General features: G+C 41.2%; 2 protein-coding genes across 4 annotated transcripts; one reads left to right on the forward strand and one right to left on the reverse strand.

The window, feature by feature from the left end:
- Positions 1-995: 995 nt before the first annotated feature.
- Positions 996-19,805, reverse strand: LOC114843738 (butyrophilin subfamily 3 member A2-like). 3 transcript variants are annotated; one of them, XM_055513334.1, is made up of 8 exons: positions 19,730-19,805; positions 19,291-19,458; positions 18,213-18,328; positions 15,874-15,971; positions 15,468-15,809; positions 15,104-15,385; positions 4,696-4,818; positions 996-4,532 (listed from the first exon to the last, which is right to left on the reverse strand). In XM_055513334.1, exons 3-8 carry the CDS (start codon positions 18,266-18,268, stop codon positions 1,708-1,710), a joined length of 3,726 nt encoding a protein of 1,241 aa, XP_055369309.1. In that variant the 5' UTR covers positions 18,269-18,328; positions 19,291-19,458; positions 19,730-19,805; the 3' UTR covers positions 996-1,707. The 3 variants fall into 3 exon arrangements, with proteins under 3 accessions (XP_055369309.1, XP_055369308.1, XP_040929256.1); XM_055513333.1 differs by lacking the exon at positions 19,730-19,805 and having other exon boundaries at positions 19,328-19,648; XM_041073322.2 differs by lacking the exons at positions 996-4,532; positions 4,696-4,818; positions 19,730-19,805 and adding exons at positions 13,476-14,799; positions 14,895-15,017 and having other exon boundaries at positions 19,291-19,572.
- On the forward strand, positions 6,594-9,648 carry LOC114868999 (uncharacterized). The gene is made up of 9 exons (XM_029172758.3): positions 6,594-6,923; positions 7,092-7,325; positions 7,396-7,638; positions 7,715-7,783; positions 7,861-7,980; positions 8,122-8,187; positions 8,320-8,394; positions 8,563-8,612; positions 8,733-9,648. Exons 1-9 carry the CDS (start codon positions 6,887-6,889, stop codon positions 8,757-8,759), a joined length of 921 nt encoding a protein of 306 aa, XP_029028591.1. The 5' UTR covers positions 6,594-6,886; the 3' UTR covers positions 8,760-9,648.
- Positions 19,806-23,338: the final 3,533 nt, after the last annotated feature.

Consider the following 23,338-nt stretch of genomic DNA (forward strand, 5'->3'; position numbering starts at 1 on the left):
ATAAGTTCATTTTTGTGACGTCAACATTTCACATGAACTGTTTTTTACTGTAAAATGTTTGCTGTGTGTAAAAAAGACCAGAATCCTAAAACTGAATGTAAGGGTCATAGATCAATCAATGATCTCTTCAGGTCAAGGCAGTGAGACTCTTGTCTCCAGTTAACTTGAGTTTTATTTCCTTTATAACTTATTTACTTGTGTTTTAATGTAAAGTCTATTTTTTTTGGTCTCAGGTTTCAAATCAATGGAAAGATTAATTAAGATTTATTAAAACAGAACAGTGTGTGAGTGAACAGACCCAACTCTTTGTCCCTGTTGTCCAGTTCCTCCCTTCTTCTGTATTTGAGCTGTTAGACTTTCCACCTGTGACAATGAGACAAGACGAAGCACATTAATCTCTCAGTGTGTTAATAAGACAGAAACTGAACAATGATAAGTTATAAACAACTTTGTTACGTATAACAGCAATTTGTTTTGATTTCACTATCTTATTTACTGTAGGAAAGTATTAAAGTATTTTTTATTCATTTATTTTGCTTTTATTTGTAGGAAAGTATTCATATAAATTATATGTATATTACAGAATATTACATGTTATATTACATGGGTATATATTTTATTGTATCACAAAGAGCTGGTTTCTGTCAACAATGATCAATAATAGTTTTGCATTATTGAAACTATCAATTTAGTAAGCTGGTTTAGTATAGGATAAAATAAATGTAGCTTTATTTTACTTTTTTTAATCATTTTTTTATGTAAACAATATTTGACTTTCTTTGTTAAAAATTTGAAAAAATGACACTAACAACCTTTTTTGTGCCATATGAATCAAATTGACTAAAAATTTATTTGAATTGAAATCAATGCCTTTTAAAATGCAGATCTACTGTGTGTTTATTTTTATTTATGTATTTATTTATTATTTCAAACATTGCAGTTGCTATATCAACTCACATAATTTTCCACATTTACAAGAAAAATGGTAATCAATTGACCTAGTACATGCTTGAATGGATTATGAAGACATTAGACTTATCTAGTCCTAACCCATGACCTCACATTTCAACTATTTGTAATTAATAGTTATACATGTATTATTTCTTACATCACATAAAGTATTACAGTAAAAAAAATATTACAGAATGTTAATATTCATACATTCATTCATGCACCAACAATGTTCTATCTAATTAATCATACTGTAGCTTGTCCCTGCCTGTATCTTGATTGACACCTGCCTTTATATTTAAATACATCAATTCTATTACTATTTTTTATGTCTTTGCTTAATTTATCCATAGTTTTACTCCAGTACAAATTTTGTAGAAAGACAAAATATTTTTTTTGGTTTTGTGTACAGTATAGCATGAATTTTAAAATTTATATATCACCCATCTCTTTCTTTAAATCGTTTTTGAATTCCATCAGGTAATAACTTCAAACACAGCACACTTATTCCACTAGATCAAAGAATTTTAACAATTTAAATCGTATGAATGCTTCATTGGTGGGATCCCTAGATCCCATCTTATGCACAATTCTCTTTTTTTTAATATCCAGAGAGAAAAAGCACTTGAACCCCAGTTGATTTTTTAAGTTTACCCACTTACAAAGAAATGATCAGTCCATAATTTCAATGGTACAATGAACAGTGAGAGACACAACAATAACAAAAAATCCAGAAAAAATGCATTTCAATAAAAGTTATAAATTAATTTGCATTTTCATGAACATGTCTGCTTCCTTCTCTCCATCTCTGCTGTCTTTCTTCTCTGAATTATCTTCTTGTGTTTCTTCTTTCTCTCCACATGTAGATTCTGTTCCTTCACCTCCTGAACCGTGTGTGTCTGTGTTGTTGACACTGCATTTGTTGTCATCAGCTGAAGCCTCCACTAGACCAGATGTTGTGTTTGTGTCCTCTTCATGTTCTGTATCAGGAGTCTCTCTCCTTATTACTGTTTCTTCTCCTGATGTGACGTCATCTTGTTGTTTGTCTCCACCAGCTTCATTCTTAGCTGCTGGTTTGTTGTCTACAGATGTTTTTTGTTTTTTATCTTCCTCGTGACCATTTCTTTCATTTTCCTTCTTCATCTCTAGTTCGTTTTTCTCATTTTTATCTTGACTCTCCAAACTATCACCTTGATTAGTTTGGTTCTGATCAGTTCCAGCACCTCCTGAACCAGATGTTGTGTCCTCCCCATCATTCGTCTCGTCTCCATGTTTTGCATCAGTCGTACTCACATCTACTGTCTGTTTGCTGTTCTCTCCGTCTGGTTCAACGTCCTCTGTTCTTCTGTTGTTATCAGCTTGATTGACATCTGCTGTTTGGTTGTTTATGGGATGTTCTTGTTCTTTTTCTTTCTCTGTCCCATTGAGACTATTTGTTGCATTTCCTCCAACTTCCTGTTTTTGTGTGTTCTCAGATTCCTTCTCTCCATCTCTGCTGTCTTTCTTCTCTGAATGATCTTCTTGTGTTTCTTCTTTCTCTCCACATGTAGATTCTGTTCTTTCACCTCCTGAACCGTGTGTGTCTGTGTTGTTGACACTGGATTTGTTGTCATCAGCTGAAGCCTCCACTGGACCAGATGTTGTGTTTGTCCCCTTTTCATGTTCTGTATCAGCACTCAGAGTCTCTTTCAATGTTTCTTCTCCTGATGTGACGTCATCTTGTTGTTTGTGTCCATCAGCTTCATTCTTAGCTGCTGGTTTGTTGTCTACAGATGTTTTTTGTTTTTTATCTTCCTCGTGATCATTTTTTTCATTTTCCTTCTTCATCTCTAGTTCGTTTTTCTCATTTTTATCTTGACTCTCCAAACTATCACCTTGGTTAGTTTGGTTCTGATCAGTTCCAGCACCTCCTGAACCAGATGTTGTGTCCTCCCCATCATTCGTCTCGTCTCCATGTTCTGCATCAGTCGTACTCACATCTACTGTCTGTTTGCTGTTTTCTCCGTCTGGTTCAACGTCCTCTGTTCTTCTGTTGTTATCAGCTTGATCGACATCTGCTGTTTGGTTGTTTTCTTTCTCTGACGTGTTGTGACCATTTTCTTCTTCATCAACCTTCAGGTTTTGTCCGTTCTCGCCCTTCGGGTGTGATGTTTGATCTCTTTGCTCTTTTCCATCACCTCTGTTTTCTTTCTTCCCTGTTTGATCTTCTGTTTCTCCTTCATCTTTACAGGAGGATTCTGTTGTTGCAGATACTGAATTTGTGTTGTCTTTGTTGATGGGAGGCTTTGATTCATCCTCAGCAGGAGTCTGATTTCCTGGCTTGTTTTTCTCATATTCATGTTGATTCTTCAAACTATCACTTTGATTAATTGGGTTCTGATTAGTTCCAGCATCTCCTGAACCGTGTGTGTCTCTGTTGTTGACACTGGATTTGTTGTCATCAGCTGAAGCCTCCACTGGACCAGATGTTGTGTTTGTGTCCTCTTCATGTTCTGTATCAGGAGTCTGAGTCTCTTTCATTGTTCCTTTTCCTGATGTGACATCATCTTGTTGTTTGTGTCCATCAGCTTCATTCTTAGCTGCTGGTTTGTTGTCTACAGATGTTTTTTGTTTTTTATCTTCCTCGTGACCATTTTTTTCATTTTCCTTCTTCATCTCTAGTTCGTTTTTCTCATTTTTATCTTGACTCTCCAAACTATCACCTTGGTTAGTTTGGTTCTGATCAGTTCCAGCACCTCCTGAACCAGATGTTGTGTCCTTCCCATCATTCTTCTCCTCTCCATGTTCTGCAGTCGCACTCACATCTACTGTCTGTTTGCTGTTTTCTCCGTCTGGTTCAACGTCCTCTGTTCTTCTGTTGTTATCAGCTTGATCGACATCTGCTGTTTGGTTGTTTTCTTTCTCTGACGTGTTGTGACCATTTTCTTCTTCATCAACCTTCAGGTTTTGTCCGTTCTCGCCCTTCGGGTGTGATGTTTGATCTCTTTGCTCTTTTCCATCACCACTGTTTTCTTTCTTCCCTGGTTGATCTTCTGTTTCTCCTTCATCTTTACAGGAGGATTCTGTTGTTGCAGATACTGAATTTGTGTTGTCTTTGTTGTTGGTAGGCTTTGATTCGTCCTCAGCAGGAGGCTGATTTCCTGGCTTGTTTTTCTCATATTCATGTTGATTCTTCAAACTATCACTTTGATTAATTGGGTTCTGATTAGTTCCAGCATCTCCTGAACCGTGTGTGTCTCTGTTGTTGACACTGGATTTGTTGTCATCAGCTGAAGCCTCCACTGGACCAGATGTTGTGTTTGTGTCCTCTTCATGTTCTGTATCAGGAGTCTCTCTCCTTTTCACTGTTCCTTCTCCTGATGTGACGTCATCTTGTGCGTTTTCATCAGCTTCATTCATTCCTCTGTTGTGTCCGTTGTTGGGATCATATGATGTTTGTACGTTTGCCTCTTGTCCATTAGTTGTATAATTTTCACTGTTGCTTCTTTCATTTTCTAACAAACATGCTTGTTCTGAACCGATAGAAGTGTGTTTTGTCTCTTGGCTTCTCTGTGCTTCTTCATCACGGTTTGGCTTCTTATCTGAATGCAGAAACATTAATTATACAAATGTATACGTTATGTTGTAACCACGACAACACAAAGTCATATGACCATGTTTGTGTAATATATTTTGTAATAATGACTTTGTGACTAAATTATTAAACAGAGGAGACGTGGTTCAGATGATGAGTCAGTGACTTACTGGACTTATTGTGTCTCCACTTCCATCCAACAGCCACAAGCACAAGTACAACAACAATGACAACAACAACAACAACAACAACGATGGTTGGAGCAAATGAACGTGTTTTAGGGAAGAAATCATCTGAAATGACAAAACAGAAGGTGATGTTAAATAAAATGTCACCTATTAATAAATCATAACTAAGTAACATACACACTTGTAACTTCAATGTGAGCCTCTGTTCTCTGGTTGATGGAGGTCTGCTGGACTCTGCATGTGTATCTGCTGCTGTGTCTCTTGTCCACAGTCACTCTGCTGCTGACAGTATAGAGGTCATCAGAACCTCTGACTGTCTCTGTAGGTCCAGCAGAGAGGAGCTTTCCCTCAGCGTCCAGCCACAGCAGCTCAGGCTCTGGGAACCAGCCTCCACTCCTACACTCCAGGACTCCGCTGCCGACTGCCGTCAGCTCCGCTACGGCTCCTGGAGATGAGAACAGGCTTCTAGGTGTCGCCCACGCAGAAACATCCAGCATCATCTACATCGACTTACTCACGACGAGCTGGACGACAGACTCGGTTTTCAGCTCGGGGACGAAGCATCTGTACGTTCCCTCGTCGGACAGTTTCACCCTGGACAGTTTCAGGGACACGTCTCCGTGTTTGACTCCGTCCTCAGACACTGACGTTCTTCCTTCGTAGGACGGGTTCTGATGAGTCAGACTGTCTGACCCAAACCTCCTCACATGGACAAACCTGGGGCTGAAACCGGGTCGGGACCACTCCACCATCAGGTTCTCTGGGTCCACGGCGTCCATGACGAGGCAGGACAGAGTGACGTCATCACCCACCGAAGCCTGGAGCGTCTGAGACTCCGCTGAGAGACAGAGACGAGGGCTTTAACCGTCACATGCACTTCTGTGTACGTTTAGTGATTGGACCACAGCTGGTTCTGTCATGTAGCGTTTACCCGCTTTAACAGTTAACAAGCATTTTAACATTTTAAATGTGTGTCGAACCAAACGTTCCCCTCCTTCCTGTGTCACATCTGGTAAATGATCAACTGCATGTGAACGTTTTAGCAGTAAACTGAGGAATGAGTAATGATTAATGAGAAGCCAGTGAGTCCATTATCTCTGTTATCTGCCTTCAAAGACCACGCTTCACTTTCATTTTGACCAGTGAGCAGAACAGAACCCCCACTGGGACCGAGCTGGAACGTCACTCTCTACAGGAGTGAACCAGTGCGTCTGCAGAGGAAATGACATGAACTGTCCTAATGTGAATAATACGTTCATGAGGAAAGTCAACAGCCTTTAAGCTGGTTTGAGGACGTGCAGTCATAGTGGTTCATTACCTGCTTCAGTGAGTGTTAGGAGCAAAAACACAACAGCACAGTGAAGAATCCCAGCGTGGACTGAAGCAGGTCGAGACCTGAACATTGTGTCCGTCTGGAGGAGCTGAAACGCAAATCACAGCCACCGGTGCAGCAACTATTAGGAGTCTGTTAACACTGTGTCACAGGTGAAATAGAGACCGTTTCTCACCTGTTTCCACACATTCAGAGCCGATCGACAGCAGTTGTAGTTTGGCCTCGTCCTGGTTTGGCTCAAAAGGAGTGACTGCATTCACTGACCCTGAGCTGCAGCCGTTTCTGCTGTTCCTTAATCGAATGTGACGTCTGAACTTTGAGCCTGTTATCAGACTTGATGATGACATAAAAGCATTTAACTCTGCAGCAGATCTGGATCCAGATCACAGTTTATTACTGTAAATAGATATTAACAGACAGAAGAAGTCACGTCTCATCTGTGAATAAATGGTTCAAACTAAAGAAATGTGAATTCAGACAGTTTTACATCTCATCCTGTGGATGTTGGAGCAAATCAACTTCCTATAAAATGAGGTGATAGTCAAGAGTCATAATCATCCTGCTTTGCTAAAATACTACTATAATACTAATAATACTACAATACTGTAGGTCTGTGATTAAACACCCAAACGTTCCTTCAGCTTGTTGTTGTCTGTTCTCTGTGCTCTTCATCACTGGAGGAGGAGAAAACCGCGTCGTGTTCTGACCAGAAACAGGAAGTTCTCATCACATTCAGCTCCGATGCTGTCAGACGTTAACAGACATCATGAAGGTCACACTGTGAGTACTGAATCTGCCTCTGTTCTGACTGTAATAAACCTCTGACCTCTCTCTCCAGTGATGGATGCGCTGGTGCTGCTCTCATGTTTAACCTGTGGTGAGGAACAGTCGCCGCTGCAGCTTGTGCTGGTTTTTATTTATTTATTTTTTTTCAGCTGTTTCTGTTTTTTTTCAGCTTATGCTGTTTTTTTTTTTTGTTTTTTTTCAGCTTGTGCTGGTTTTAAAGCTTCTACTCACTGATCATTTCTCTCTTCCCTTGTTTCAGCTGCAGCTTTTGACATCGTTCCCTCCAAACTTCAGCTCTTTGAATATGAATCAGTGTCGTTCTCCTGTCTGGGCTTTAATGCCTCTGCTGGATTCAAGGTGATGAACATGAAGCAGTCGATCCCGTGCTCAGACCTCGACTGCACCATTAAAGTGTCCCTGGTGTCAGACAGTGGAGAATACTGGTGTGAAGGTGGAGGAGAGAGGAGCCGCTCCGTCAGCATCACCGTCACTGGTAGGTTCACTGATCCGTGTCCGTCCTCCTCAACCTGTGACCTGAGACCCGGTTCTGCCGTCCTGCTCAGCCGGACCCGTGGTGCTGGAGAGTCCGGTCCGTCCTGTGATGGAGGGAGACGACGTGACTCTGAGCTGCAGGAGCAAGATGGCGTCCTCCAACCTCACAGCTGCCTTCTACAAGGACGGCGTCCTGATCACGAGCAGCTCCACAGGAACCATGAGCCTCCACAGTGTGTCCACGTCTGAGGAGGGACGTTACAGATGTGGCACTGGAGCAGGAGAGTCAGCAGAGAGTCCGCTGAGGCTCACAGGTACGAGGCGCTGGAGGCGAAGCCTCAGTCGAACCTCCAACGGCCCTGAATTCACAGGAGGCGTGTTCAATTCTAGAGCGGAGGCCGAACGTCGATGACTCCAGAACAAAAGGTGACGACTCAACTGTTCACAAAGACGCGACAGGTGAGATGAGGATGATGAGCAGCGCCCGGCTCCGAGTCAGAACCGGGTCTGAACAGGTAAATGCTGTGCTCCTCCAGCGTCTCCCACACTGACTCCATCTTCTGCTGACGTCCACCTCCTGCTGTGGGTCAGCGCTGCTGCCGTGGTGGTTCTGGAGCTGCTGGTGATTGGGCTGCTCTGCTGCATGAAGCGTCTGGGTAAATAAGGACCGGGTTGATCAGGTTCTGATCCGTTCTGTCACTCAGCATTCGGCTGGTTGGTCTTAGTTTAAATGAAGCTGTCGTAAACCTGGACAGAGAACTGGTTCAATAACGTGACTGATGTTCTGTTGGTTTCAGTTCCACTGAAGCTGCAGATGACGCATCCAAACAAAGGCCTGAGTACGAAAAGCAACGGTGGAGCAGGTGAGTCTGCATTTAGGTTCAACAGCTGTGCTTCAACAGGTGTGGTTCAACAGCTGTGGTCATTTTCTGCTCAGAAGCAGATGTTTGAGAACTGCTGGTTCACACGTTCAGCTGATGCATGTTTGGTTTTAGACTCGACAGGCGCTGATGATTGTTTGAGTCTGAGCCTGATGACGAACCACAGCTTGAAACCACGCGGTGGAGAAGGTGAGAGTCAGAACCAGCCCCTGTTCAGACCCACAGGTCGGACCTCTTGTCACAGGACCAGCTACAGTAGATTATGACTGTGACCTCAGACTGAGGCCAAGCTCCGCTCCTCTGCTTCCTGTTGAAGCTGTGTAACTGCAGACTGACACCGTTCCTTTGTTAATGCAGAGTCAGGAGTTTCCAGCTTCCAGTGCTCAGACGGTGCTGCTGTCATGGAGGTGTGTGTCCATCACTGACATAAAACCTGCATCGCCGTCATCACACGTCTCAGCTGTTATAGGATGAAGGCTCATCGTGTTCTGAGAAGATATTTACATATTTTATCTCTTTTTTTGCAGGTCACAGAAAACAGAGCAACAAACTGAGCGATGCAGTCGCACAGTGATGCTGAGAACGTGGCAGTAAATGCATCCCATTCTAACGTGGCAGCAGTTGTTTAGAATGAGCTCTGCATCGTGTACCGGCGCCTCCTCACCACCAGGTGTCCTCAGCTGCTGTGTGAAGATCCTGGTTTAAACGTAGTTAATCAGATTCTGGTATATTTTCAGGCTTTTGTTTCTTCTCCACCAAATGTCCAGCAGCGGAGGTTAGTTCTGCTGTGAGGTGAAACTTTTACAGTGATTCTGTTTGATACATTTGTTTTGTCTGTTATTTGCTTCTAAGTGACTTTTCTCTGTATACGTTTCTCTGAAGTAACAGCTCATGTTGTGGTTCTGACCTCCAGCCTTGGGGCGTCTGTGTTGTTCTGTCTTGTCTTCCTCTGGTCTTACATCACTTCCTGTTCCATCACATTGACCTGCTGTGTTTTAAGGCCATCACCGTTCTCTTCTGTTAAGCGTCAGCGTCATTGAGCTTCATGTCTTCCTGCTCTGTGAACGTTCTGTCATTTACACAGTAATTTGTTCCCACTCTGTCCCACTATGTTTCGGATTCTGCATCGCAGTGTTGTACCTGCCTCATGCAGTGCAAAAAAAGAAAATATATATTGATTCTGAAAACATATATTTATTGTATTTACCATTACAAATATGCTGAGCTTTACTCTAATATACAGTAAATGACATAAATATATCCGATAATATTGATTTGATGTAAAATAAAGTATTTTATTTGTTTATTTTATTATTTTTAATATTATATTTTATACCATAATAATAATACGTTTTTCAAAGGTCTGTTTATTCAATATAAACTAATCAGATTGTAATAAATGTCTTATCTATATATGTTAATAAACTGGATCATATGAGTCTTTACAGTGTTTAGTTTATTGACTGTTGGTTCTCATCTCTTCATCTGCATCTAAACGAGACTGTTTAACCTACTGTAAGTATCTTATAATAATGTGGAGCTGTGAACAGTCAGCAGCGCAGCGTCACGGAGGCCAGAGCTCATCGTCATGTGTGAGTCGTGACTGTTACAGTAGGTTTATTGTCCTGAACCAACATCTTATTAAAACATCACATCTGCTCTGTCTCCAGCTGTGAAAGTGCAGCAGCAGCTGGAGCTCCATGGACGCTTGGTAGCAGCTCCCTAGAACCTCACACCTGCTGTTTATGAATGAGCTTAGAAAGTCTGAATGAACTAAACAGGTAGAATATTTATAAGCTGTTAATTAATGTTTTCACTTGTTTTTTCTGCATGTCTTTCCAAACAAAGTGCAGTTCTTTGAATATGAATGCTTCATTTTCACCTGTGAGGATTTTAACAGCTGGACTCAGTGGAAGAAGGTGAGGAACGCTGACGAATTCATCAACGTGTGTGAACTCATGTAAACTCATACAGAACATCTGTGACTGCAGCCCTAAACTCATTAAAACAGCTTGATGAAGCAAACACAGCCTGTTCCTGTTGTATGAGATGATGATGTGAACAAACACTATCATAACTCTTAACGATGTGTATCTAGATGTCAAATGCTGTGTTTTCCTCAGCAGAGAGCAAACGTGTATCTTTGCATATATTGATTGTATTTAGAGTCTTTGTCTCTGTGATCTTCAGCCCATTTAAACCATCTACAACCTGCTGGTTCTGTTAAAAGCTAAATAAAGACACGTGTTGTTTTTAACCACGCGGCTGATGACGTCTCACAGTTCAGACCTCAGCGTCTACTTCATCACACGGTTTATGCTCAGTGTGACTGTGACACAGTCTGTTCTCAACCACAGCCTCTCTACAGTTTGTGGCTTTGAATGAACAGGTCAACGTAAACTTTATAATATCTGAGATCTGAGTGAGTTCAATTGTTGCATTAATGTGTCTACAGTAACTACAGCATGTTTAGAATTAGTTCAGCTGAAAACAAAGATGAGACTAAAGAGTTTGGTTATAGATTTTTATGTTAGTTCATAATTTCTCACCCTCTGTTGCTGGATTCACATGATAATTAGTAATAAAACCACCATCAATGTTCACTTCAGTCTTCAGTTGTTAAGGTTTGAAGCAAGAAATATCAGCGTAACATTTCAACACTGCCACCATTGGACATGATGTGTTAAACTGTACAGTGTCAGCATGCGGCCATGTTGGTTAAATCAGCATCACTACAGTAAAGCATCCCCTGTTGTCACTATGGTCCTTCAGATCTGTGTAGGAGGTGCCTTCTCCAGGGTTAAAGCTCCATCACAGATTCAGGTCCGAGTCCTTCTTCTTCCACATCGGTCTATTGCCCACCGCCTCCTGCTGTAGTGTGGCAGGAATCACACACCTTCAAGGTTTTATTATATAAAGTGGCTCAAAATGTTTGAAGAACATGAAAACAATCATCTCAGTCTCAATTCAGCCTTTTTTCTAACTTGGTTCCACAAAAAGAAACAGAATAAATTAAAATGTGCATCACTTCATGTAAAACCAGCAGCATTTATCCACATTTAGTTCCAACAAGCAGCTTAAACATCTTAAACAGAGAAGTCTGGGTTCAACTCTGTTTCCACACACACACACACATGCACGCACGCACGCACGCACGCATACACGCACACACACGAGATAAAACAGACAACTACAACCTTCAGAAACAGAAAACCTTCGTGTCTGTGACTTCATCAGGAAGAGGAGGGTCTGAGCTCTTCACCTCAGTCTCAGTCTCACGATGGAACGTTCTGCTCTCCGCTCCAAACTGTGTGAGTCTCTCTGAACTTATACTAAAACATAGTTACACAAAAAGGCCCAGAGTCAGTTTGAGTTTATAACATGCACCAGCTTTTAAACACATTCTTCGTTTTGTTGCTTAAAGTCTTGTATTTACGGTTTCAGGGAGAAGTCTTTTGATCCTCTCCACTGGTCAGCTTCTACTGTGTTGTACTTGTATGTAGCTTTTACTTGCATGCATGATTTATTTATTACATCAAGTCCATATTATTTCGATACTAGTTCTTGAAAAATTCTATTTTTTGTTTTCAGCTGTTCCTCGTTTTGATCCAAACCAGCTCCAGTTCTTTGAATATGACACATTCTCTGTGAAATGTGATGGTGATGATGATGGTGAGTGGAGGCTGATGAAGAGGCTGAAGACAGATCCAATGAGTGCAACTAGGTGGGAAACAACAGGAGTCTTCACCATCAGCGCTGCCTTCGTGTCCCATAGTGGTGAATATTGGTGTGAAAGTGAAAATGGAACAAGGAGCCAAAGCGTCAACATCTCAGTCACAGGTTGGAGTCAGTTATAAGATGGTTGTTGACGCTCACATGAACCTTCATCCATGCTTGTGTCCAGCTGGGTCTGTGCTCCTGGACGTTCCTGCTGCTCCGGTGATGGAGGGAGACCATGTGACTCTGCACTGCAGAACCAGGATGACGGCCTCCGGCCGAGCAGCCGACTTCTACAAGGACGGAGTCCTGCTGACGACCGGCTACGAAGGACATGTGAGCATCATCAGCGCTTCCTCGTCCGATGAAGGATTCTACAAATGCATCATCTCTGAGGCCGAATCACCCGAGAGCTGGCTGAGGGTCAGAGGTGAGACACCAGAACCTGCAGCACGCGACCCGCTGCTCTGGGCTCAGTTCTGTCATATGCTCCATCTGTGTTCTGTGGGTTGGATCCCATTCATTCACAGTCATCTCTATCAGACTATTGTTCTTTTGTGTTGTTACATTAAATGTTGTCTATCGTAGGTTCAAAGAACCTGCATGCAAATGTAAATATTTAAATTCAGCACTGATCAAATGAGACCCAAGTCTAATGAAACACAAACACAGTTTATGAACTGTAAATGATTATTTCATGAACCAGGAAGTAGAAGTCATTCCATGTGTGGATTCAAAGGAACCAACATTGTTTCCTGATGAGAACAGACGCTGTTTTGGCTGAAGACGCTCCAGAGTCGACTCCATCCAGTGAAGTCCCTCGACTCCACGTCCTTTCTTTGGTCGTTGCATCGGTTGTTGTGTTTGTGGCTGTGATGCTGCTGCTGCTGCTGCTGCTTGGACGTCTTTACTGTTGCAGACACAAAGGTAAACCTCATTAAAACCATGTCTGTCACAGGATAAAGCTTCATTCACTTTAACGTCCTGTTCTGCAGAGACTTCTCCTGTGACGTCAGCTGCAGCTTCAGGTGAGTCCATGACACACGTGCAGCAGCAGCAGCACAGTGGCTGCTGGTTTGAGCCCCGCACCAGGCGTGTCCTTGAGCAAGGCACTTCACACTAGCCCCTGTGTGACGGGGGGGGGGGGGGGGGGGTCTAATGCACTGTGACATGGTGAATAATAGAGTGTTACTGTTTCCTTCACAGCCTGTGAGGAGGTGAACGCTGCTCACACCGTCTATGCTGCTGTTAAACGTGGACCTCAACAAGGACCTCACTAGTTATTATGTGTTTATGGGCTTCATTGTTTGTGTCTGAGTTCATCCCAGAGTTGATCTCTCCTCTCACTCGTCTTTGTGCTATTTTTCATGGTGCTGATGTTTAAAACAGTTTGACCACACGTCTGAGAAAACCACAGGTTCATCAGCGCTCAGTGGTTTTTATTGTCTGTAACTCGTCTTATGTGAACTTGCTTAAACTATGGAGGCTGTTACTTCATCACCTCGCGTCCAAATGAGCACATTTAAGTTCACACTGCAAAGATGGTGGAATACGTTTTAACTGGAAATGCTAAATATCATAAAGTCATCGCTGCACTAAGATGTTTGACAGTAAAGTTGAATCTGCAAGAGGGAAAAATGACAGAATACAGTAGATGTTTGATCTCATGGTTTTATTTCTATAACAAACTAAATCCAATAAAAATCAATGAGACATGAGTGTCATTGTATATTCACATATTGTGTATAACTGTGACTCTACTCTTCTAAGCTTCAAGATGTGAAAGAAATGATGCAGGTTTAGAAATCAGTTAAAATTAGTGTTTTTATATAATAAATGAGATTTACTTCTGCAAGGAGGTGGTTAAAAGCACCTGCAGACGCTCGTTCTGCTTTTTGTAAGTGAGCAGAGGACGAAATGCAAACTTCCAATGCGTGCATGTAGTTTGCATTTGTCCTGAAGTCATCATGTAAAGGTAGAAAACAACACAAAGAATCAGTTGAAGACAAAAAAAACAAAACAACTCAATTTACCTAAATATGGAGCATGAGAACTCGTGTCCAGATATCATATTTCACCATATCATACCATACCATGTCATCATATGTCACCAAAGAGCCAATTATTTCTTCTTTTTATGTCTTCACATAGAATGAATAGCTTCCTGTACGTGGCCACAGGTCTCATCTGTCAGCTGGAGTCTTCACAGCGTGACTTTAAATGAACCTCTGACTGAACGCGTGACTCTGTGTTTAATGAAGTGGATTCAGTGCAGCTTAGTGGTCAGTGTTTAGAGTCTGTGCTGGTTCTGCTGGTTCTGCTCATCATTATCAGACAAATGGAGCTAACTGGAGACTAGCGTCCTGTAGCTGTGATGATGAACCTGTTCATTCAGTGTCTTCTACCTCTGATCCTGCTTCATTCCATCACTCACATCATCTGTCTCCTTCATTTAATCACTCACATTATTTATTTCCTCTCTCATTTTCCTAATCACAGCTTCTGTGTTATTTGCCAGTGAACGAGTCTTCATTTCCAGTTCTTCGTGTTGCCGTTGTCTGTTCTTCAGCTGTTGTTGGTTTTCTATGGTGATTTCCTTCAGCTTCATGAACCTCTTCATTCTGTCTGACTCCTCATCCGCTGACTCAAGCTTCTCATCAGTGTCTTTATGTTGTGTGTCCATGTCTTTGTGTTGATTCATGAGTTGTTCACTCAGGTTCAGCAGTTCGTTCCTCTGCTCCATCAACACATCCACCAGATGTTCCAGATGTTTCCTCTCTTCCTTCTTCTTCTGTCGCTCATTATCAAGTTTTGACTTTTTTATTTCTGCTAAAAGTTCTTTTCTCTCTTTCTCATCAGTTTGGAGCCGTTTTGTTTCTGTGTGAACATGAAAAATATTTTTTAACCAATGTTCATGTTCACAACACAAAATTTGCTTGTTTTGAATTAGTGTGAAAAATGTGTTCTGGTACCTTTGATTAGGTTTTGTGTCCATTTCCACACAAAAAATGCTGCTGCACAAATAAAAACGACTGAAACAGTGGAGACGATGCTGAGACGAGGAACAGAACAAGATGTCGGTGCGAAGCATTCAGCTAAAAAGATGAGACACATCAGACACAAATGATTGTTATTCAGAATCAGCTGAAACGTTTAAACACTGATTTGATGATTCTCTCACCTGTAACTTCAATGTGAGCCTCTGAGGTGTGGTTGATGGAGGTCTGCTGGACTCTGCATGTGTATCTGCTGCTGTGTCTCTTGTCCACAGTCACTCTGCTGCTGACAGTATAGAGGTCATCAGAACCTCTGACTGTCTCTGTAGGTCCAGCAGAGAGGAGCTTTCCCTCAGCGTCCAGCCACAGCAGCTCAGGCTCTGGGAACCAGCCTCCACTCCTACACTCCAGCACCACCACGTCACTGGTTACGGTGACGGCGGCGATGACGGGTGAAGAGACGGAACCTGAGGACGAGAAGACACATATAATGAATATTCAATGCATGCAGATCTATACAAGCTTCATTAAACAACAGCAACAACTGACCAACCAGCAGCTCCACTTCAGCGGTTTTGGCCGTGGAGGGGAAGTAACATCTGTATCTGCCGTTGTCGGAGTGTGTGAGAGCAGACAGCGTCAGCGACAGGTCTCCGTGCTTCAGCTTCTCTGTGGACAGGGAGGTCCGGCCTCGGTAGGACGGGTTCTGGTTGAGCAGGAGGTCCTGACCTTCGTGCCACACGTGGATGAATCTTGGATTCAGGTCCAGTCTTCCCCACTCCAGACTCTGAGAAACCACATCTGCAGCTGGTTCCAGGTGACACGGCAAAACCACGTCTTCACCAGCTAAAGCCGTCACAGTGTGAGATGATGCAGCCTCCAGAGGCTGAGCTGAAATGAGCAGGAGGTCAGTGTGTGATGAAATGAGCCGTGGGTCCACACTGTGTTTAAATACCTGAACTAGAGTCCGTCAGTAGAACGAGGATCACGGAGCAGAGAAGAACCAAGGCACTGAGGGACATGAGGAGACGTCCACTGTTTAGAGAAAACATCCTGAAGACGAGGAGAAGAGGTCAAAATAGAGGATGGATACGTTTATATCAAATACAATTTAAAATGATACCAACGTTAAAAAACACATTTATTAAAACCATTATCTCACTAAATCAGTCTAATCTTTTTGTCCCTGAATCTATTTGAGCAGTTCAATGGATTTGCTTTCTGGGTAAAATAGATATAATCGATAGATATGAAACAGATATCAATCCACACTGTGTTTAAATACTATAATTAAAGCATTTTCTGGTTTGGGTTTTTAGTTTTCTTTGATTTTGTGAACTTTAAATTGTGCCCAAATATGCCACAAAACGTGTGTGCAGGTATAAAATACAAGAAAAAACTGTAAAACCAGAATATGTGTATTTAAAATGGCTGCCTCACATTTGATCCTCAATTGTTGGTGATCTCAGTGATGAAGGCAAAGTGCAGTGAAAACGTGACAAAAAGGAAACTGCTTTGAGATTTGTCCATTAAATGAAAGAATTCTTGTGTTTTAATTAGATCATATTATAGTCCATGAAATCGAAGGAGTTTGATACAAAGAGCTTTTGAGACTTTCACTGTTTTTTAATATGTAACTATTAAAAACTCTAGTGATACAGTAACTGAGCTGCACCACAGTAAACAGTGTGTTACTCTATTGAAAATAAAATCACTGTTTTAATTTGTAGTGTGATCGACTATAATCAGTCACACCTTATTTCACAGTCATGAAAACAACAACTAAATTAAAGTCTAAACATTAGACAGTTGGTTCGTACCTGCAGCAGAGAAGCTTCAGGTCAAAGAGCCACAATAAAACAGAGCAGGAGGACTTTGACCAGATTTACAACGTAAATGAAAATGATGAATTAGTTTTATGGTGTCATATCCAAACTGTAGAGTTGTTTATTATAATCCATAAAACTCTGAGGTTATAGAGAGATCCTTTGGTGCAGTGGAATGAATGATTCAATATAAAATCACTAATATTTAGTTTTGTTCTTTAAGCGGCCGCCTATTTTGCCTCTGGCCAGTCAGCAAATGTTATGTCTTAAATTTGAAATTAAAAATTCTTAAAAATAATGTCAGGCAACAGTGTTTTTTTTTTTTTAGAACCATGTGATCTAAACCACCACAGTTTGTTTTTCACTTAAAAGTTCTGCTGTTTTATCAGTTGCCCGTTTTCTCTCACTCTCTTTTATTTCCGCCTCAACCAGTTGCAGCTGTTGCTTCATTTTCTGAATTTCTGTTTTTATTCTCTTTAGTTTCACAATGGATTCCTTTCTCTACTGATCCAGCTTTAGCTGCATCAGACCTGCCATATTATCATTCAGCGTCTTTTATCCAAATCTGCCATCTTTTGATCATATTTCCATCCAAATCTGTCATCTTTCCACCCAAATAGTCCATCTTTCCAAACAAATCTGCTATCTTTTGATCCAAATCTGCCATCTTGTAATTCATCTTTCCAGCCAAATCTTTCCACGTTTACCTAAATATTTCAATTTGTTTTTTTATCTTTTTAGTGAGAAATAAAAGGATTGCAAAGATAAATTTAAAATTAAACAAATAACAACTGAACAATTGACTTCTTTTATAGAAAAGTGTTTATAAAAGTGATAATACCTCTCTTCTAAAAATTACAGTAGACATTTTATGCTTTGTAACTATTAAGTAAAGCAGGCTTCTGTGTTATAACAAATACACTCACTAGTTAAAGATGATAAAACTACAGACTGAGCATAATACACACATTGTCACGATCTGGGTTTTTGTTTCTTGTTTTATTTTGAAGGACTTTCTGTTTTGCCTAAGTTGTCATGTTTTGGTTCTATTTCCTGTTTTATTTTGTAGTACCTCCGGTTTCTGTTCTCATTGTGTCTGTTCTAGTCTTACTTCCGGTTTGCATTACACACACCTGTCTTAGTTTAGTCATCACTCCTGTGTATTTACCCACCACCAGTTACCATAGCCAGTCGCCAGATGGTTGAATGCATGACATCACTTTCCAGCAGTTCTCAGTTCAGCTCACCTCGTTCTTCACCCTGTTCTGTGTTCCTGACCACCGATTCTCGTCTGATCCCGACTGGTATTGTAAACTCCTGGCTTCTGTTGCTGAACTCTGCCTGTTTCCTGTGACCTGATTAAGCCTGATCCATTTGCACTTAAACCCTACGCTCTATCTTGTATGGCCTGGACTGTACTCTCTGTGACACCGATTACTGGAATAAACTCTGATTTTTCACCACCTACCTCGTGTCCTGGCACTGTGGATGTGGGTCCGCTCTCTGCCGCATCCTGACACACATAAGTCAGCAAAAAAAAACAACACAGTGGAATAGATGAGCCCAAGTTCAAGGGGTGTGATCCTGTAAAGAACATACAGAAGTCAAAACTCACATTACAATAAAAACAATATATCAAGAAAACATAGTTGATTTGGTTCAGTTTGTAGTTAAGTCTGCCATAATGCCATGAAGAGTTGTTTTCATCTGTCAGATTCATTATTCATGCGCTTTATATACAAATAATAACCAAGATTTTTTTTGTATTTGTTTTTCAGTAGTTTGTTGTGTTTTTTCCTACTTGGGAGAGGTGTGAAATGTGAGTGGTTTACCTGAAAATGATTGAAAAGACTTTAATGACTCAACTAATCTGCCCAGAAAACTAGAAAATGGCAACTAAATACAGAAATTCGAAGTCTAGCTGCACATGTGATATCTGACACACATAATGTTTATGTGGAACCATTCTCCTGTCAAACATGTTTAACTTATGTGTTTGTTGTTACCTCTGCACAGGACTTTGAGCAGGAATCAAAATGAATGTTTGCTTGAAGTTTTGTAATCATAAAATATTATTATGTTAATTGGAACAATATAAAACACAGTATTCATTATCATTAATCAAGTCACCCGTTAAATGATGAACTAAAACTGTCTAAAAGAAATTGGATTCCTTGTGTTCAGGTTATGTTTTTTTATCGAAAATAATTGCTGTTGTAAAAAAAAAAGTTCCACCCAGTGTCTATGCTATGCTGTCCCAGCATCACATTATCTTATTATAATATTTAAATGTATGTAATAATGTTATATTATAGCTGTAGTAACAAGTGGTTGCTAGTTTTGCACATGCTGCAGTCAAACATATATTTTCATTAAAACATATGAATAGTTAAGTTAGAAGTTATTTATACTGATTTTCACAAAGATTAAGAATGAATATTATTGTTAGAATATCATTCACAGATGTATCGTATTAATTTTCTGAATAACAATCAATATTATCTGATAAATGTTATTATGAAGAACTTATACATTAAATTAAATACCTGAGTACAGCTGGATAAGAAACAACTGGACACTCACTGGTCACGGTCACTGCAGACAAGGACAGAAGCGCCTTTACTTCCTAAGACTGGCGTCCTTCAAACAGATGCTACAGATGTTCAACCAGTCTGTTGTGGCAAGTGTCCTCTTCTGTGCTGTGCAGTGGTGTGCTGAACAACAAAGGGACTTTTTGAGACTGGATCAGGAAGGCAGTTTAGAGTCTGTGACAGAGTAACAGAGTCCCTACAGAGCACAATCAATCAACCACTGCATTCGCTGGGCAACATCATCTGCAGTCAGAGGAGCTCCTCCAAAGGGGAGTTTAGGCTCATGAGTAACTGAGTACACTGCTACAATGCACAAATTTCCCTCTAGAATAAACAATGCATCTGCCTGTGTATAAATATACAATATACTGTATATAAAAAGTATTGCTCATACCTTTCCATCAGCGACTCAGATCATTTCAGAAAAATAGTCAACTACAACCTACGTTCTTTCACTTTTACTACCTTTATCATTTGTCTGTAAATGAGTAATGGTTGAACTTTAGACTTGTTGCCATCTTTTAGGCAATCTTGATTTATGCTAATTATTAAACATTGTTAACTATTGACAGAACATACGCATATACAATATTCATGACTGAATCATTATTTCAAGGTGTTGGTTAACAACTATACAGTATATGTATATTAAAATATAGATGAAAAAGGTAAACTGTAAACAAAAAACACGTCATTTTCATTTTCTATTGGATAGAGTCAATGAATAAAGATTTATATCTATGCTTCCAGTGGACATCTCACGCTATTACTATTAAGTACTATTAAAAGTACTGTACAATGTACAATGGAACTATAAGCAATATCTTAGTGCAAAGACATAGTATAATATAAAGCAATGTTTCCTGAAAATATAGTCTTAATTTTCCTGGTTTGTAACTTACTGTTACAGAATGACACACTCCCTCAAACCACTGGTATGTCTTTGCTATGTGGTATTGGCAACAATACCTTCTTGTGTTTACTTATATGTTAATGTTAATAGATGAGCCCAGCTGTTTGGTGCACTGGTTTGTGTGTTCTGCTGCTGACACACAAGTTGCAGGTTCAATCCTCTCAGATAGTGAAGGAACAGAAAGTGTCAGTTTTACTGCGGTAGCTCTGCAAAACCACCACATTTATTAAGACAATGAATTGCGTCACTGTCCACTTAGGGTACTCTTCTTCCTCATGGTGCAGCTCACAAAACAACACAGAACACATTGTAAACACACATGAACACTTCACTAATTCAGTTTAACTAAACAATTATTTATATATATTTATGTAATTATTCTTCAAACATGTAAACGCAGTTGATACTGTACAGTATAGCAGCTCACATGATTTCACACACACAGTTTTCAATTAACCTAGTACATGCTTGAATGGAGTAGGAAGAAGTTGGACTTACTGTATCTAGTTCTCCCCATGACCTCAACTTTTAATCAAGGTTTAAACCCATAATTATTCAACCAGTCATAGAGAAATGAAACGCCTTCAACACCATATTTACGTGTCATTAATTCTACAATGTTGTTCTGTGGTGGTAACACTTAGTCGGCCCCAAACCCGTCTTTCAGAGGTCAGTGGTATCCAACCCAAGATTTCCTGTTCCAGCCAGAACAATTAACTAAAACTACTTTTCACAGACATCTCCACAAAAAGGAAGCCAGACCTGGCAGCAGAGTCTGCTCTGAAGTGTTTTCTCAACGTCAGGACCCCCTAGGGTCCGGGTCCCTTGTGTCTTGAAAAACTTTGCCAACGCTTCTTAACTCCTATCCTTACCTATAATGTTAAGAACTCAGGGACCATTATTGTTCTTATGAGCCTCAGCTGATTAAGGCAGATCTAAGCCCATGGACTGCTACAATATCTTAAGTATACAAATGTGTTAGACTTGTTAATCTTAAGTACTGTATATGAAATGTCATCTACTTAAAATTAACAAGTTTAACACTGTGTCAAAAACATCTTTCGATGTCGGCTCTTCCTATCATTGTGAAGCAGAATTCACCAAGCGTTCGATTGTTCACCCACTAATAGGGAACGTGAGCTGGGTTTAGACCGTTGTGAGTCAGGTTAGTTTTACCCTTCTGATGTGTATTAGTGCAATAGTAATTAAATAATAATAAGAAGAAAGTGAGTAATTAAATATTAAATAGGCATTAAATAATACCACAAATCATACAGTATAAAAATAAACAGTTTTGTCTTATACCTGATTCATATCACAATTTATATTATTATTGCTGCAAACACTATCTTAAGACTGGAACCCAGACACAGAATGACAAGGGAGACAATGTGACCAACATAGAACCAAAACAAAAACACATGCAGAAGCAAGTCCGTGGTGACACCTGGAGGGTGGATGGCAAGTCCCACGGCGTACCCGTCTCCAGGTTGCTCGGCATCTCGTCACCAAGACCCGCACAGATGCCACCGATGCCCTCTGCGGCTGCTCTTGGAATAAGGATGGCTGGTAACCGTAGGCTGCCTCAAACGGGGAGCACCCCGAGGCGAAGGACGGCAGGGAACTGTGGGCGAATTCCATTACCGCGTCTCCAACTTCTGGTTCATCCGCTCAGTTTGTCTATTTGTCTGCGGGTGGAAACCTGAAGCGAGAGAGACACCCGAACGCAGCACAAAACTTGGACCAAATCGCAGAGACAAACTGCAGACCTCGGTCAGGCAATATATCAACAGGGAACCCGTGCAGCCAAAACACATGATCAACTAGCAGCTTTGCTACTGTATCTCTTTAGCTGTAGGTAATTTGGTAAGCGTTACGACGTGAATCATTTTAGAAAACCGATCCAATAAGAATGACTGACATGCCCCTTGATACTGGTAGTCCAGTGATAAAGTACACCGCAATGTGCGACCAAGGCCGCAAAGGTACCGGTAGGGGGCGCAACAGGCCGGCTGGTGGCCGGTATGGAGTCTTTCTGCGAGCACAGACCTTGTGTATCTCTTAACGTCTCCTTGCATAGAAGGTTACCAGTACCACTGGGATATGAGGGCCAGAGTCCAAAAAACCCCCGGGATGACATTCAACCTGGGAGTCATGCCCTCACAAACAAACAATGAGCAGGGACACCTGTAGGCATCGGCTGAGAATGGCAAAAAGTCTTTTTGCGGTCCTCCAAGTCCCAGCATAAGACCCCTACCACCGCCACCTGCAGCAGGATGGTCTCCCCCTCAGAGGCTGAATAAAAGCCTAAAAAATCCTCGAACTGTCGAGACAAAGAGTCTGGTTTGACATTCTTGGAGCCAGGTCTGTAGGAAAAGGTGAAGTTAAACTGAGCATAGAACATAGCCCAGCGTGACTGTCTGGCGTTAAGGCGTCGAGACATCCTTACTGTACATACTCAGATTTCTATGATCAGTCCACACCATGAAAGGTTGCTCTGCCCCCTCAAACCAATGCCGCCATTCTTTAAGTGCCAACTTAACGGCCAACAGTTCGCGATTTCCCAAATCTCTAGCAAGGTCGGAACATGAAATACACGACACCCACATCATAATTCTCCTCTGCTGGTGTGAGCTGTTGGGAGAAAAAGGCACAAGGGTGCACTTTCCCATCATTTTTTTGTCGCTGGGACAGGACCGTGCCTATGCTTGAGCTAGAGGCGTCTACTTCTATAATGAACTGGTTACACGGCTCAGGCAAGCACAAGATGGGAGCTGTTGTGAACATGCCCCTTAGTTTATGAAATGCCAGAACAGAAACCAGACCTTTGTAGATGTGAGTGCGTGTAGTGGGGCCGCTACTTAAGCCCCGGATGAACCTCCTATTGAAATTGACGAAACCCAGGAAGCGCTGCAGTTGTTTACGGTCCTTGGGTACCGGCCAGTCTGACACAGCTGCTACAGTACCTTGGCTGGGTCCATGGCTACCCTGCTGCCCGGCTGCAGAAAGAAGCCTAAAAAGGAGGTTTTGACAGTGTGAAATTTGCACTTTTCAGTCTTTACAAACAGTTTGTTCTCTCAAAGTCTCTGT

This window comes from Betta splendens, chromosome 2 (genome assembly GCF_900634795.4).
Source record: "Betta splendens chromosome 2, fBetSpl5.4, whole genome shotgun sequence".
NCBI lineage: Eukaryota > Metazoa > Chordata > Actinopteri > Anabantiformes > Osphronemidae > Betta > Betta splendens.

What these genes read in the sequence shown, in the direction of transcription:
- LOC114843738 (XM_055513334.1), bottom strand. Translation starts at nt 18,268, where the DNA reads ATGTGTGTCAGGATGCGGCAGAGAGCGGACCCACATCCACAGTGCCAG. An exon ending in ACTGACGGACTCTAGTTCAG is followed by an intron (nt 15,810 to 15,873) that starts GTATTTAAACAC and finishes TGCTCATTTCAG; the next exon opens with CTCAGCCTCTGGAGGCTGCA. An exon ending in GGCTCACATTGAAGTTACAG is followed by an intron (nt 4,819 to 15,103) that starts GTGAGAGAATCA and finishes TTGTCATTTCAG; the next exon opens with ATGATTTCTTCCCTAAAACA.
- LOC114868999 (XM_029172758.3), top strand. Translation starts at nt 6,887, where the DNA reads ATGGATGCGCTGGTGCTGCTCTCATGTTTAACCTGTG. An exon ending in GAAAAGCAACGGTGGAGCAG is followed by an intron (nt 8,188 to 8,319) that starts GTGAGTCTGCAT and finishes GTTTGGTTTTAG; the next exon opens with ACTCGACAGGCGCTGATGAT. An exon ending in GAAACCACGCGGTGGAGAAG is followed by an intron (nt 8,395 to 8,562) that starts GTGAGAGTCAGA and finishes TTGTTAATGCAG; the next exon opens with AGTCAGGAGTTTCCAGCTTC.